The 17,352-nt window shown below is 38.2% G+C and overlaps 2 protein-coding genes and 1 long non-coding RNA gene across 7 annotated transcripts in view; 2 read left to right on the forward strand and 1 right to left on the reverse strand.

Annotated features, from left to right (window-relative positions):
- The window catches only part of LOC105215627 (uncharacterized), an 87,837-nt gene that overhangs the window by 14,831 nt on the left and 55,654 nt on the right, over positions 1-17,352 (forward strand). For 2 of the 5 annotated variants that reach the window (XM_054234784.1, XM_054234785.1), the window contains exon 1: positions 6,842-7,032. The exons of the other annotated variants lie outside the window; for them this stretch is intronic. The gene's annotated coding sequence lies outside the window, so the exon portion shown is untranslated. Of the gene's footprint in view, positions 1-6,841; positions 7,033-17,352 lie in introns of those variants that run through there. 5 annotated transcript variants of the gene reach the window in all.
- On the reverse strand, positions 7,426-8,993 carry LOC114804385 (uncharacterized). The gene is made up of 3 exons (XR_003752592.2): positions 8,934-8,993; positions 8,796-8,881; positions 7,426-8,737 (listed from the first exon to the last, which is right to left on the reverse strand). It is a non-coding gene; the product is annotated as an uncharacterized LOC114804385 (long non-coding RNA).
- On the forward strand, positions 16,031-17,202 carry LOC105215628 (uncharacterized). Its single transcript, XM_011189643.3, has one exon. The coding sequence runs from the start codon at positions 16,083-16,085 to the stop codon at positions 17,067-17,069; it is 987 nt and encodes a 328-aa protein (XP_011187945.2). The 5' UTR covers positions 16,031-16,082; the 3' UTR covers positions 17,070-17,202.

Genomic DNA, 17,352 nt, shown 5'->3' on the forward strand with positions numbered 1-17,352 from the left:
CGGATATGATACAAACCGAAGTTTTTTATGAACAGGAAACATTTATGTTAAGCCCTGAAGCTGACGATGCTTCGGTCACTAAACACTTTCTGGAGAAGGGACGTTTCCTGTAAAATATTTCCGGTTGCTTCATTTCCGGTTCCGACACATCATTCCCATATCTGGTTCCATCGGTTATCCCATATCTTGCTTCAGTTGGCTCATTCCGTTTCCGGATGTCCCACTTCCAGTTTCAGTAACCAATATTCAGCCAGCCCATTTCCGGTTCCGGCAATATCGTCATCCATATCCGTTTCTGGATGTCCCATTTTCCGGTTCCGGTAACATCATATCCGGTTACACCATGAGTTCAATGACCCCACCCTGATCACGTGATGACATTTCAAGATCACGTGATATATTTGTTTACAGGTCAATGACCCCACCCTGATCACGTGATGTCACATCAAGGTCACGTGATATTATTGTTTACAGTTCAATGACCACACCCTGATCACGTGATATCATTTCAAGATCACGTGATATTTTTGTTTACATTTTTGAGTGAGGTCAATGATCCCACCCTGATCACGTGATGACATTTCAAGATCACGTGATATTTTTGTTTACAGGTCAAGGACCCCACCCCGATCACGTGATGTCACATCAAGGTCACGTGATATTTTTGTTTACAGGTCAAGGACCCTACCCTGATCACGTGATATCATTTCAAGATCACGTGATATTTTTGTTAACAGGTCAATGATCCCACCCTGATCACGTGATGTCACTTCAAGGTCACGTGATATTTTTGTTTACTTTTTTGTTTACAGGTCAATGACCCCACCCTGATCACGTGATGACATTTCAAGATCACGTGATATTTTTGTTTACAGGTCAATGATTCCACCCTGATCACGTGTTGTCACTTCAAGGTCACGTGATATTTTTGTTTACATTTTTGAGTGAGGTCAATGACCCCAACCTGATCACGTGAGTTCATTTCAAGGTCTCGTGATATTTTTGTTTACAGGTCGATGACCCCACCCTGATCACGTGATGACACATCAAGATCACGTGATATTTTTGTTTACATTTTTGAGTGAGGTTAATGACCCCAACCTGATCACGTGAGTTCATTTTAAGGTCACGTTATATTTTTGTTTACATTTTTGAGTGTGGTCTTTGGTTTCCGATGTCTTTCTCTCGGATAATGAAGTGAGCTTGTATATTTCTAATATTTTGACGATTTTCAGTTTCAGATTAAGATTCTCCGGAGTCTTTTTGTTACCCTCACCTGGGAACTATTTCCAGAAAGATTAGATTATAGCAATAAATACAGCCTATTTTACTCGAGGTGAATACAGCTTTCGAATGGTGAAAGATTTTTTGAAACCGGCACAGTAATTTTTGAGCTTATTCATTACAAACATACATACAAATCTTTCCTCTTTATTATAGTAGTATAGATAACGGAGTTATGTGATGTCTTGGGAGGTGCCAAAAAAAAAGTTCCCCAACTGTTGACATGATTCCGGCCGAATGAGTAACTGAAACAAAAAAATTCAAAAAGGTTATTAGGTTAGTTGAGGGTATTTCGTATACAATGACTTATGATTTTTGAAAAATATCAAAAATTAAAAAAATGGCGTAGTTCTGAAAAAGTGTCGGTTTTTGTCATTTGTATTGGTCATTGTATAGTAAATATATTCAAGAATAATCACTTTAAATTTGAAGTCGATCGGTCAATTTCTCGTTGAGTTATGATGTCAGCAATTTTGAGAAATGTCGTTTCGGGAAAAACGCGTTTAAAGTTTCGACTATAGCTTCGAGCGGTCGCTCTTTAGAACGCTGCAATTCAAAAACTATTCGGACCTTACCGCTTTCACAGAATATTTTTTGAAAGTATTAGGTCTACAACTTTGCTTCCGCCGTTTTCCAATAGATGTCTCTAGGGTCAAGCACTGGTCGATTAAATAGATTTTTTTTATATCATTAACCCAACAAAATATTTGTAGAGATCTGTTTGCATCCCAAACTTATTCTCAACTGAAAATGTCACTTTTTGAGCCGATAAACTATCGGAAAAGCAAAAAATAAAAAAAAAATCGATTTTATGAAAATGTCTAAACTCCGACATTCTTAGTCGGTTCATATAAAAAAATCGAGATTTTTATTATTTACTAACAAAAAAAAATAAAATAAAATAAAATAAATTTCTTTAATTAAAATTGAGAAATAATAAATAAATATCAGTGAGATGCTGTTGTTGCTTTAACCCAATTTTTGAACAAACAAAAGGAGTTATCTCACTAGAAGAAATTACAGCGCTAAGTAAATGAGTAAGCAAGTACTGTTAAGTAGGTTTATGTGCATATAATAAATATATATTTTTTCTTGAATATGTAAATAATATAAATGTACATATATGCGTGTATCTCCACAGTCTGCAGCCATCCGCTGCGCCTTTTATGCATTTATGTCAGCATTAAATTGACTATCCAGTTAAAATAAGCATAAATCTCTTATAAAAAAAAGACTAAAATAAATAAATAACAACGCGTATTTATATTATCTTATCAATTAGAACGCATCTACTAAGAGTCGAAATGCAATAAAGCATAACTGTAACACAGTTGCGCGCAGCGCAGCTTCCGCAAACACAGCGCGCTAAGCGCTTAACAACAAATGTAGTTATGTCTACACTATACATATTTACATACATACATATGCATATATGTATATATATCGTACCGGCAGTTGTGACGACTCACCGTTGCGCTGCTGCTACAGGTGCTCCACTGCTGCACTTGTTGCAAGCAGGCGGCACAACTTTGTTGCCGCTGCGCTTCATCTGTTCGGTCCAGGTGTTGCAGAGGGGTCGGTTAGCTCATAAAACAAGCGCTTTGTTTATGTTCAAGCATTTTGTTTGACTTGGCATTAGTATTTAGTACAGTTAACGTGATTTATATTGCCACATGCGCATTCAGATACAAATATACAACAAACACACATTGAACACATACATATGTATATATACCACTCCAGCTGTACCAGAGAGTGCCCACGTATGCTGCATTTTTACGGTTATTTTATGATTATATTTACTGCTGCTCAGCGTATAGCTGTTTACTACGAGTTAGAGTAACGTTCTACATACATACATACATATATATACTCGTATATGCATTTGTTGCTCTGCAAATATTTGCATTTCGCATTTAACATTTCTTTTATATTAAAATTTTTATTATTGTTGTTGTTGTTATTATTTTTTTCTGTATTGCTCATAAAAACATTTATTATTTGCTCACAGCGCTATGAAATGATAATAATAATATTTCTACTAATAAATATCTACAGATATACGTGTGTGTATGCTTTCCTGCTTTTCTCAATCTTTGCTTGGCTTTGCTTTCCATTCCATTCTTCCCCCATTTTATTTATAACTTTTATTTATTTACATGCGACTTGAACGCTTTAAGCCGATAATTGGTGTTACCATAAAAATGTGTTATTATTATTACGATTGCTTTTTATTTGGTGACCAATGTGAGAAGCACGCGCACGTTGTTGTACTCCTCATAACTGTTTGAAATATATGTATGTTAAGTATGTATGTTTGTATATAAGAATGGACCACTGCTTAGCAAGTCGCCTAAGCCTTTTGTTGTTACTGCCTCAAAGCGTTTCATATGTGCTAGAGCTGTTAATTTCTATAAATTTTTTGTTGCTTATATCCCTAGCAACATGTATTATGTACGAGTATTTAGAATGATAAACACTATAAGTGTCTCTATAGGTCGAGGAGTAATTTCTTTATATAGAAATAGGAGACACCGAAGCTATTGAACTGATTTTGAAGCAATATTAAATGAAACTTTACTTCCCGAGAATTTCAGACCCGATAGATGACGCTGTACTCAAGTTGCAATAGAAAACCAGATTTTCGTACAAATGTGTGTAGTAAACAAAGCTCGCACTTAATTTATTTAAGCTGGTCGCTGGAAAACCCTGGGAGATTCTGGTTCCAAGAATACTTGAATAAATCAATTAAAATCAAACTTCAATCTTCTTAAACTCAAATAGTTTAAGTAGTATCCTAACCGGGACGATTATATTCTACTACATCATATATGAATTTTGATCGCATTTTCCATACTGTTTTTGCTTAGCTCCGATCCGAATGCGCAAACATTTACCGATCCTTCGATACCCTCTATAATTTTCTCGCTTGTTCAAACTTATTGAAAAGTTTCGGTAATCCCAAAAAACTTTTAATAAAATATAATCCCACTACAACCGTAGGTCAGTGTGGGCCGAGAACATAAAACTTTGCCAGTTACATTTATCATTTGTGAAGACACACCGGTAGTATGTACATCTCAAGCGCAGACAGGTCCCTATGCACTTGGTCTTTCCATTGGGGCGCCCTTGCTTCCGTTGTCCACCTATTAGTCTCGAATCGAAGGAGCTTTTCACTGGAGCATCGTCTTCCATATGTACGACATGGCTCATCCAGCGCATTCGTTGGATTTTTATGCGCTTAACTATATCCATGTCGCTGTAGAACTCATGCAATTCAGGATTCTATCTTCTTCGGTACACCTTGCTCACACTAATGGCTCCAAAGATCTTTTGGCGAACAGTTGTCTTGAATGCTCCATGTAACTTCTTTTCTGTTTCCCATCAATCATATTACTGCGCCGTATAATAGGAAGGGAATGTAGAGATACTTTTAGAGCGTAATTTTTGTTCGTCGAGAGAGTGATCTGCTTCTCAATTGTCTGCCGATCTCAAAGTGGCACTTGTTGACAAGAGTTATTCAACACTTGATCTACAGGCTTAAATTGTTGGTGGTATTTATGCTGGTTCCGAAAGAAGACAGACAAAGAACTTAGTCCTTACTAATCCGGAATAGTTATAGATTTTCTGATTACTGTTGCATATTTTTAGGCGAAATAACCCTTTTCGATAATTTTTTCTACAATGCTTCGATATGAGGTTTACTTCTCAAATGGCTTAAACTGAAGAGCTTCTCCTTTTGCTTTTTAAAATAGTTCATAATACAGGCCTAAGCTTTTCGTTTTGGATCAACAACAATTTAGTTGACTGAATGAGAAGTCATCTCATTTCCATAAATATGAAGATTTTGTGAGAAGATATTTAAAATGGAAAATCAGATCAATCAAAATAGAAGGCCTTGCATGGAGTCATAATTCCATATTTCAACTCTTTATTGATGATCGTATGATCTATATAGGCAACGCAGCGAGGTAAACATGTCAAATGAGGCACAAGAGGCATATCTGGGTATGTATGCATGTTCGTGTATGTATTCGTGCGAGGGAGCGAAACTGTGCAATCGCATTAAATTCAATATTCGCCAAAGAGGAAATGGCTCATTGCTGCAACCACAATGACACCACTAATAGTTGCAACAACAGCCGCCTGCATTAAATGACAAACAACAACAACAACAAGTAGAACACACAATAGGCATTCTAATGATGAACACAAGTCAGTCAAACGGACTAAATTACAAATTGCAATCGTTGTAATAGAATCTTAAATGTCATTAAATGCAATTGTGGCAAGCTGCGGAGTGCCATGTTGCATGTGTGCAACAATCAACAGCTAGACGCAAGTTGATGTTGTTATTACTGATGTTGTTCTTCATGTTGTTGTTGATGTTGCTTATGCCGTTTGTTGATTCATTACACGTAAATATTTGTTGTTGTTATCAAGTAAATAAGGCGTCGCGAAGGCGTCTAAACGCTGTGGAATGCTGCTTTGTGCACAATTGTTGCACTTCATACAAACAAAGCGCGGCATTGTTGTGTCTGCCTGCCACAGACAGCGCATCAACCACAACAGCAACAACAACAACAACAGCAACGAGAATAATAATAATATTAGTTGAAAAAGAAGACTTTAGAGAGGCGGACAGCAAATGAAATAATAAACGCATTGTTAACGGTGCATTGGGGCGGCAGCAGCGCCGGCCACAAATGAGCAAATTACAAGGAAAGCGTTGAGAAATGCGAGAAATGATGATGCCGCCGCTGCTTAACCCATTTTAAATTGAACACATTTATTTTTTTGTTTTTGTTTTTGTGCTTTTTTTGTGCAAATACTTTTTCTACGCCACATTGTACCGCTTCATCGCATGCCACACCAATGAGAGGAGCGTTGTCTGTTGTCTTTTTGCTCTTACTTTGCAGTTTCGATTTATTTTCGCTTGCGTAAATCACAACTTGCAACACACGCGCTGCCAGCCACTCAATTTGCAACCGAGTTCAGCGCAGTTCGCCCGTCCGTTGATGCGTTGCAAGTCACTTTTCAAATCAATTAAACGCATTGCGAGTGGCAAATATATTGTGAATAACAGCACAGTGGCGACGCACTGAAGCGATTGTCGGTCAGCGCGAAGTCGCAAAAGTGTGACAGCAACAACAACACAACAAACACACAACAACTAAATGCAACAGCCTACGAACACCAGTGTGAAGTTGTTGCACATATGTGGCGCTGGTTGACTGTTGTTGCAACAAAATGAATCACAGCGCGCAGCATATTGTTTGTGCCGGCTAAGCGTTGGCTTATCATTAATCAAATTAGCAGCGACAACAATAGCAACAACAACATCGCTTAAGTGGCTGCACAGAGTGGCAGTGGCAGAGTCAACAAACCGTTGTGCCGCAGTTGCAGTTAAAGTGGCACATTGAGCGATAAGAGGGGGAAAGAGTGGAGAAGAAACACAAACAATTCATTGTGAATGCAGAACACTTGTTCGTGGCGGAGTTTTCGTTTATCATACTCGTAAAAGGATTGCTTTTCAGCGTTAATTATGTTGTTGTAGTTGGGAATTTCAACACGATAATGGTTGGTTGATTGAATTGGATTATTTAATGGTGTTAAAACGAGATTAGTTTTTGTGTAATCTATGTGAATTTTTTAAGTGAGTTGTTGCTCCTAAATGAATTTTTCACAAAAACAACTGGAGTGTACAGTTAACATATGGGAAACTTGAGAACGGACCTCAAATGAACGGTGAGTTAATGCATGTTGCTTATGTTAATTGTATACAATATATTTTCTATAACTTTTGAGTCGAAATAATGATTTACTTATAAGCTGATCCTTAGAGCTTTTTCTAAAGCTTGTTTTGGAACTTAGCTTTTTGGTGATGCATCTACGAATGCAAACTTATTTCTATAACTTTTGAGTCGACATAATGATTTATGGAGATTTACTTATAACAGTTCTTAGAGCTTTTCACAAAGCTCATCTAGAACTTATGTATCTTCAAAGTGATTTTAAACCCTTAACTTTCGAATCGACAACTATTCGATAGATATAGCTTTCGAATGAATGATATTTGGATCTTTATTCCTTAGAGCTTTTCCTAAAGCACATTTGGAACTTAAGCTTTACCATGCGAATTAGCATCATTTTGAGATTTCCATTAACTGCAACCAATTCAGCTGTCATTTTTAACTCGGATACTAATCACTTTTAGAGATCTACAGATCATTAAACTTTAAAAGCATTCAACCACGAACAAAACTGTTGTGACCATAAATCAATCCAAATCAATGACCGCAGCTCAAATAGTTGCGTGAAGATTTAGCTAGTTCAACTACTCGTTGAAATGAAAGTGATCCACTGCTATTTATATGCGCTCACAGCCATAATCATAAGCAGCAAAGCTTGAAACACCTGTGTGGCATGCACTGGCAAACAAATGTACGAAAAAAAACACGCAACGGAGCTGCAGAGTCTTTCGCTGTGAGTGCGTATGCAGTCTAGCCATTTAAAGCGACCAGACCACCGCTGCGAAATCATACGAAATCAAAAGGTGACAGTTGTCACGAAAAAATAAACGAAAAATATTTAAAAAATGAAACAACAAAATAGCGAAGGAGACATAAACACTTGATAAACTTGATTTGCACGCTTTGGCGATAGTCGTAGGTATGGAGTTCGGATCGGTGACAGCGCCGCGTCGAGTTGTCAACTCTTTAGCGATGCGAACTTCGTTTGTATACAACGTTATTGTTTGTCTTTTGCATAGTTTTGTCTTTTCTCATCTTAAGGGATGTATGCTCCAAAGGAATCTGCTATGTTTGACAGCTAAGTTCTTTACAAATATTGACATATCGCTTGGGTACTTGGATTGTCGCACCTCTTTTGGCTTTCAAGTGCGCATGAATTCGTGTTGAAAACCGTGCAAGACAGGCTTGAGACGACTTAATTAGTGTGAGACGCGTTAAAACTATGATTGTTATGAGGAATTTAGATGTGTACACTGGTATTTATTTATTTACATGGATTTGAGAAGTATGCCTTTCTAGCAATCTATCCTGAAATAATATTTATGCAGAAATACTCTCTAAACTATATTCAATATGTAATCTCTGTAGATTAAATCGTTCCAAGAGGTTAGAAGAGCTTAAGTATATACAGATTTGGTCTTCCAGAGGCAATTTGTTACAGGTGGATGTGATGTTCTGACCTTTGGAGAATATATAAATGAGTTTTTTCTTGAGAATTCTTCAAGGAAGTCTAATTAAGTTCGACCTTTGGAGAATATATACTATAAATGAGTTTTCTTCCTAAGATCTTCAAGGAAGTCCAATTAAGTACAAATCCTTAACCAACCCTGGAAATGTCTAACCGTTTAAAATTACAACGAAATTGTTTCCTTCGAGCTTCCGCCCAAAGTTAAACTCCGGATGCTGACGCGTCAGTCCAACTAAAAATAAAAAAAAGTAAAAATAAATGAATATTTTAACAACAAACTATAAACTCACAAGAGTGAAATTGCAAAATCTTTTACGACCGTGGCATTGCGGCGCATTCGACTGACTATTCGACGATTTCGTAATAGCTTTATGTACTAAATAGATTAAAAGTTATAATAAAATGTACCGTGAAACGACTTTTCATACCTCGGATAATTGCACAAATTCGCACGCACCAACGAAGTTATATAGAATAGTTGTTGTTGTTGTAGTCGCATCTTTCCACGTCTGCTGTTGTTGTTGCTAGCGCTGTTTGTTGTACACAGCATTTAACTGCCGCTAATCCTACTGACTAACGGCTTCCGCATCTGCGGCATCAGATGATCTCTGCCGCGCTGCACTCGCGTATGTGCCGCTATGCCACGCGCTCTTCCTCTACTGCCGCCGCGGCCGCTACTTACTCTAGAATTCTTTTCAAATTTAACAACTAATTTTCCCGACATCTAGTGTTATTCACACTTTTATCGCTTTGTTATGGCATGCGCGTATTTTTGCCCCAGCTGCAGCATGAAGCAGCTGGAACATTTCCGCACTTTGACGCCACGCGAGGCACAGCGCGCGCTCAGCTACCTGTGCTGTGGTTGTCTCTGTGTCTATCTCTGTGTTTCTGGTTGGTCTTATCTGCGAATAGTTTGCTAAAGCGTTCGTGTATGAGCGTATCTTGGAGATACACTTGTTCGATATATACACGACGCATGCGCGCGAGTGTCACCGTCGCAGCCGCCAGCCGCCGCGTTTTGTGGCAACTAATGATGCTTGTTACGGTTGCCCCTTTGCGCGCATTGCTGCCGCTTGTGTTGCTCATTTTATGCACTTGCACTACCCGTTCACCACCCTCTGCGCGCGCGCCGCCGCCGCTTTTTCTATTTGCTGTCGTCAACCTTGTTGCGACAATTCTAATTGCAAGTCAAATAGACGCGTCGAGTTGTCAAACGATAAGAGACACAAGCTATACAAGCTCAGTGCCGTCAACGCGTGTTGCACTATATACGCGTACGCGCCCATATCTTCTCACCGCTATCTCTTGCTGGAAAATAGATTTTGTGCAAATTATGGGTTTCGCGCGCGCCCGCAACTCGAGTCACTTCACTCAGTCAAGCAATCCATCAGCAGTTAGCTGGTTCTCCACACTTGTTGGCTTGAATTTGTATTTACGCTTGTGTTTTTGTTGTTGTTTACGATTTCATTATCTGCTAATATTTGTTGTAATTTTGCGCGTTCGTTTGTTGACAAAAGATCAATGACACAACAAGTCGCATGGCATTTGTCGCGTTCCTACTTTGTACTTTGCTTCGCTTGTTCCACCATTTCCACCCAACATTTATGTGTAAGTTAAAAATGTATGCCTCAGTAGGCTTCGACGACATTTTAAAGTCGTGGTAATCGTATTGTAAGTTCAATACTCTGGTTCAATTATTTACAGCTACTTCTCTAGTAGTTCGCATAACTTCAGTATCTTTCTGAGATTAGTTTATATATCATGTAAGGTAGATGGATTTGAGGCAGTTAGATTGTATATTGGAGTGATATTTTCAGTAGTCCTTGACGTCTTGCTGGATAGGCAAATAATCTAGTTTTGATCAGGAGTATAAAATGGGAAGAAAGAGAGAGAGAGAGAGTGAAGAGAATAAATATCTGATTTCATCATATATAAAATCGGTTGTAAGTCCATGTTTTGTGGTCTCTCATCGAATTTTCTTAATTCATATTCTGAGCTAATCCTTTCTTAGAATGGATTTAAAAAAGAGTATATTACTATGAATATTTTACCGTGGTCTGAAGTGAAAGCTCTCGTTTCAAAAACCACGCGATCATTCATAAAACTTGTTTTCTATATAAGTAAATATAGAATATTTACTGATCCAAGTCGAATATAGGTATAGAATATTGATTTTTGATTTAATAATCCTTTTTTAACTTTTTATCTATGAAAGCTCTCTCTGTAAACTTTCTCACATATGAAAGCTTTTATTTAATTTTGAAATAAATCTTCCAAACTTTCAATATTTATTGCGATTATCTACAACTAACATTAATCACCACACAAAAAACAAAAAAACCAACAGACATGGGGAAGTGAAAACAGTTAACTGTTAAAAGACAGTCGATAATCACTGCGCGCTGGCACTTTCAATGTCAATGGCACTTGCGGCTTCGCAACGTATTGAACGCAATGCCTATGTATGTGAACTTTTAATTGATTCAATCGGCGCATTTCAGTTTTCGTGCAGAGACACAGTGGAGGAAAAAATCACTAAATAAATATGTATATAATTGACGAAGTCTACACATTTTTCCCACACTGAGCAGACGTCGCATGCGCGCCATGCTTTCATAGATTTCAGCGCTTCCAATTCACTTTCGCCACACATAATTAATTCAGCACTTGAGAGTGCCTTTTAGAGACTGAAATATTTCATTTCTTGTCCGAACTGACTTGCCGCCGCGCTGCACTTGCACTTAAAAGTATATTAAAGTAAGGCAAAGAGTAGTGGGAAAAAATTACTGCTGTGGAGCATAAGTACAAAAATAATAAAAAAAAACTATTAACTCGGTTTTTGTGCATTAATTAACTGAGGCGCACGCACATGCCGCGCAAGCAATTTGGCCGAAAAACGGCATGAAAAATCTAGATATATTATTCAAAAGTAAAAATTAGTTGTACTTCTGGTATTAAAACGGCATAAAATGTGTGCCACACCTGGCAACAAGCAGAGGCTTGAAGAAGCGCTGAAAGAAAGCAGCACATAAAAGTATTTGGAAAGAATTGCGAAAGTAGTTGAGACGCGCTGCAAAAGTCTTACAAATTCTAAGCGCAATTAACTCCGGCAGCTACACAGAAAACGTAACAATTAACCAACAATAATAAATGCCATAAAAATGAATATAAAAATAAAGAAAGCAACTAACGGCTAGAACAAGTCCGGTTGCCGCCGCTTTCCACAACTCCACAATTCAACTCAAAACGTTTTGATTACACGAACGAAAGAATTATTGAAACAAATTGAGAACGAATGGCGAGCGCTCACACATTTAGCGTGCAGATGGAGTTGGTAGCGATCAACGCGCAAAGTGGGCAATCAAATGCGGCTGCGCGAACAGTACCAGTAGGTCAGGCGCGCCGCGGCAAACAGCGCGCGCACGCTCTCGGTGTATGTGTGTGCCAATTAAGAAAGTGGCAAAAAAATTGATATTGTTAAAGAAATGACTGCTGACAGTGAAAATTAGAAAGATTAAAGAAAACGAAATATCAATTCCTATACACACACACACATAGCGCGCTTTCATGAAACACACGCGGCGCTTCGTGTCAGTGAATTGGCGCAAAGCTGAGTGCCAACGTTGTTTAATGAAAAACAAATTGAATTGCAGCGCAAAATGATCAATCAAACGTGCAGCGGCACAGCATTGTAGCAAAAATGACAACAGCTGTCGAAATGGTAGCGGCGGCGCGGAGCGTTGGGTCGCGCGTTATACCGCGCTGCCAGCAGTGCGCTTTAATCAGTTAAACAGACAAACGCTGGCGAACGCGCGCGCTCACAATCAGCGCAAAAATAATCGATTTATGCGCGCAGATTTCATTATCCATTTTCATGTCCAGCTAACGCACGTGAATGTCACTAGAGTTACATGTCAGCGCGTGTGTGTCACAACACGTACAGTTGTTGTGCGCGGCTGTCAGTGGCGTGTAGTCAATTTCTATATTTCATGTTATTAATTTATTCGCTTCGTTTTGCTTATTACTACCGCACCGCTATACAGCTACATACGCTGTGTCAGCTTCTTCCGCTTGCCGCTACCACCAATTGCTTGACTTACAAGTAGCGGCGCGCTGTCAGTCGGCCAACCGGCCGGCCGGTAGTAGAAATATTATTTGTATTTTTCTTATTAATGTTTTATTTTCAATTTTCAGCGCACGTTTTCAACTTGTTGGCCTTTTTCCGCATAATTTCCATATTTTGCTGATTCATTTCCTTCTCTCTTTTGTACAATTCAATGAAGTGTTGAGTAAAAAAAAAATTTTTCTTGGATTTTGCTTTATTGACAGTCGACGGTGTGAGGTTTTACGCGTTTACGTTTAAGGGGAGTGATTTATTTCTATGTATGTGTATGTATACTTTTTACTGTTGGTTATATGAAAAGCAAGAAGTGAGTGCTAAGAGAAGTCAAATTTACTAATTTCTACGAAGTTTGTTTGAAGAATGTTATTATTTTTTTTTTTGTAGTTAAAGCACAAATTATTTAATAATTACTTTCTAAAAAATTTGTATTAAAAAAATTAAACACGACATGTGTTCAAAAAATAACGGAGATTTTCAAATCTTGCGTTTTCAAATCATGTGTTAAAATAATAACGGGATTTTTTAAATCTTGCGCTTGGAAATTTCCCGTTATGTTTTGAACACATGTCGTATATCTGATTTTTTAATACACATTTCTTTGGAAATTATACAAGTGCAAAATTTTAAAATTCCCGTTATTTTTTGAACACACCTCTCAGCTTTCAATATTATTTGTAAACTTCGTCTTAGGTTTGTCCGACTATTGGGGCAGTTATAACATTTAAGACACCTCCGAGAAGTATGGCTCCTTTTCTACCATTTTTGATGTCATCTAATTTGCTTATATCAAATTTTCTACACTCGAAAAATTCTTTGGACCAGACCCTAATATTTTTTTTACCCAATTTGCAAATTTGTCTGCAGCAGCTCCTCTTATTACGCAGGGAGTCGGAGCATTAAAGATCTATATAAAAATAAACACCTCAATCACATTCTTTAGCTTCTTGATTTGTAAATAGATTTAAGATTTCCATACTTATTGTTAGGCTTTAAACAAAGCAGATCCAATAAATAAAGAAATATTGAAGAAAAAAGTATATTTTCCTCACTTCACTAAATTCTTAATCTTCGTAGATTTCCTCGATACAAACCGCTCATCATTAGTTTCTTTCTTAATTCCCACATTTGTTTTATTTTTCCTTCTCTGTTGATAGTTTTAATTTAGTATTACCTTTCTCCAAAACACCACTAATCCCCTCATATTAATTTCAAACGCTTTCTTTAGCAATCCAACTCTAGCACGATTTTTTTTCTTTTTTTTCGACCACCAATCAATTCCATCACTTCGCTTGCTTAGCCCGCAGCTTTTTCGTTCGAACGTTCTCTTTAGATTTCAGCTCATTTTTCTTCTGCTTTCTTGCTTTTCGCTTTTCGCATTTCACATTTTATTTCGATTTAATAACGGCAAATCGCCACATAACTGTTGGTTATTAAAAACTCACTCATTTCGTACATTGAAAATCATTAAAGCGCCGCACCGCCGCATGCCGCTGCACTGGAGGCCAACGCTGCAGCAGCGCTGAAAATGCATGCGCATGCTTGTTGTTGTATGAATGCATATTTGTTGTTGATATGTATATGTATGTATGTGTGTGTTTTGGGGGCATTTGTAAGGAAAGTGTCCGCCTGCTGCCACAGCCATGTCCGTACATTTATTACCGCCCTCTGCTGTCTGTCGGCCATTTGGCGCGTGTGTGGCCTCATCAAACACAAACACACACACATTGTACAACAACAAATGGCTTGCATGCATTGAGTCGCTCATCAAAATTTTCGTTGGCCATTATTAATTCCTTCGGTCAACCTTGGCAGTGACTTGGCTACCGCTTTCTTGGGCGTTTACACACATGCAACACACACGCGCGTGTACTTGCGGCTTGCGGCACACTTTTCACTCTCCTCTTTGTCTCGATAATAAATTGAATTATTTATTAAGAACAATTTCGTGCTTCCTTCCTTCGAGAGGTTGTGCCATAATATATGTGAAATTATGTGCGTTTAAGACGTTGCCTCGCCGATTTATCTTGGGTTTTATTTTGGTACTTTGTTTCTTGTTTTTTTTTTTTTAATTTTTAATGCTGCATCCTTCACCACAGACTGCTCGGTTTTCATGAAACCTCCTGCATGTAATAAAGTAATTAAATCATGACAATGAAATTTGTTTTGTTGCAAGATTGATTGTGTGGCCCGCTTTCGGTTAAAAAAAAAAAATTCTGTGATATTTTCGTGCAATGATGGATCATGTTGATCTTATAATTTGGTGCAGTTGAAAATTTCGAAAAATGCGCCATAAATTATGTGATAGTCTTGTCGCAGCGTTGCTTGAATACTAACTGTATGACTTCATGGGCAATATCAATTCAAAAGCGGGGAATTTTCTGCAATGAAAATATTTATTTTCACTTCAGTAATAAAATTAAATAATATGTTATTTACGGGCTAGAAGTATCCACTTCAAATGCCCATGACATAATTTTGTTTTCAGCGATATTCTTAGAAGAGTTGCCACTCAGAGAATAAATTAACAAATAAATAGATTAGATAAGGCAACAAGTATGAAGATGACAACAGCGGAAGTACTTTACTTATCGACGATAAGATCATTTGAATATCGTGATTAAATCTTATGGAGAAATTTGTATTGATATTGACTTCTGGGATTGTCTGTAAAGTATTTTAGAGTGATATACCACAATAAACTAACAGTAACAACAATAAAATCATTTGTATATAGCTTGAGCCATTATCAACGCTGTCATCTTTGAACAATTCAGTCCATAAATAACCAGGAAGTAGTGTCATTAACACCAAATTCCATAGTAAAAATATAAAACTGTCAAAATAGCCATATCTAGACACAATTAGCTGCTGTCAAGCAATATCGAACTGTCAAAAAACAGCTGTACAGTAGAGGTTTCAAACTTGGAAACAGCCGAGACACACAGCACAAGCGGAGTAGTTCACTGAAGTAACTATCGAAGTACAACCGGCATATTATCACTTTTTTCAACAAAGTTTATTGTGGAAAAATTCTAATTACAAAACCATCTGGCAGACGCTCAAATCATATAACATTCTTCTGTGAAACTAATGCGGAATTGGAATCACCATAACAGTTATTGCATTATGTGATGCGTTTATCTAGAGTACTGCACTAATTACTTTTTATTTGCATACTTTAGTAGACGAGTACTTCGCTTCATTATCGAACTCTCTTCTAAGGCTAACGCCAGCTATTGATACACACTGAGTACGCGCTGAAGCGACACAATTCAATTATTAGCGAATAAACACACTTAAAGTCCGCAAAATAACAGTTACTACTATCTAGACTATTGAATATTTGTGCACAATTAACTCAATAGATAAGTGAGAACTGTAGCGAGGCGCAGCACCCTTAAATAGACACGGTGAGGCCTTCAACCAAACAGTTCAAGTGCAAATATCGTTAGCAATGCTGAGCAAAGTAATCGTAGCAGTTTTCGTTGTAACGGCAATTCTGCAACAGGCGACGGCGGCAAACTTGCCGGAGCCGCAGGATACGCCGAATGCACAAGAGGCGCAGGACGCGCCAAACACACGTGCAGCGAAGGAACCGCCAAATTCGATGGAGGCGCGCGCCGACGAAATCGTTGAGCGCGCTTTGAATTTTCTGAATGTGAAGAACTGGAACGAGAAGGCTATCGATAATCGTTATAGCGCCGAAGATGCGACCGCTTTGGCGTATGCTTTGAATGAGATCTACACAGGCACTGCCGCGTCCTTCAAGAAGATGGTGAAGTTGCAGTTGTATTTGTTCAAGAAATTTGAGGAGGCCGGCGATGTGAATGACAAATACCTCTTCAATGTGGCATATTACTTTTTGAAAATCAAACAGAATCAGCACTACGCCAGTTTGAGCAACGCTTTGAAGCGTGAGTTGAACGATTACATCAGCTATCTGCCGCCATCGCTCGATCATCTCTTCTTCCAGACAAAGTTCTGCTTGATGAATCGCGAACATCTGAATTACATGTATGCCACCGACACACCAATTGACCGGCAGCGCGATTATATTTTCGTATTTAAAAATGCCAATGTCAATAATAATAAACGCGCCTGGACCACAAAAGTCACCGATGTGTCCACCAGTCGGCAGACGAAACTGAAGTTCGCCCTGAAGCACAACCAGTCGAAGCGCGTGGCTTATTTGGAACGCAGCAACTACAAAGGCAAGAGCAATATGGTGGCCGCTTGGCATTCCAGCTTCCAGCAACCGAGCAATGGCGAGTGGAATGTCGCACTCCACCAGAATCAGCTGATATTTAGCCAAAATGGACGCCTCATTTGTGCCGATGGCTCGATCTACGACCGCAACCATCTCTACGTGCTTGGACAGGGTGGAAATGGTAACGGCAAAGATGCACCCGAATGCCAGTGGTATGCCAAGGAGTGCCCATGAAGGAGTGTGGAGCTGAAAAGTGATGCAGACAGACTCTGCTAGAAAGTAGTTAAAAGTAAAAATTGTATCCTTTTGTGGCGAAAAGACTAATCTGAATAAAAAAAAAAAATGAAATTTGCATATGAAAAAACTTGATTTTGTTGTAAAAAAAATAATTTTTAAATATTATTTATTTTTGAGAGCATTGGTATTCGATTCTATGAAATGCTTCACACTCAACATGCTGTAGCTTGAGAAAAAAACGTATAAATTTGTTTTGATAACCCTTCACCGCTCACTGGCT

The sequence above is a fragment of the Zeugodacus cucurbitae genome, chromosome 6 (assembly GCF_028554725.1).
Source record: "Zeugodacus cucurbitae isolate PBARC_wt_2022May chromosome 6, idZeuCucr1.2, whole genome shotgun sequence".
Classification (NCBI taxonomy): domain Eukaryota; kingdom Metazoa; phylum Arthropoda; class Insecta; order Diptera; family Tephritidae; genus Zeugodacus; species Zeugodacus cucurbitae.

Coding starts and splice junctions, on each gene's coding strand:
- LOC105215628 (XM_011189643.3), top strand. CDS start 16,083: ATGCTGAGCAAAGTAATCGTAGCAGTTTTCGTTGTAACGGCAATTCTG.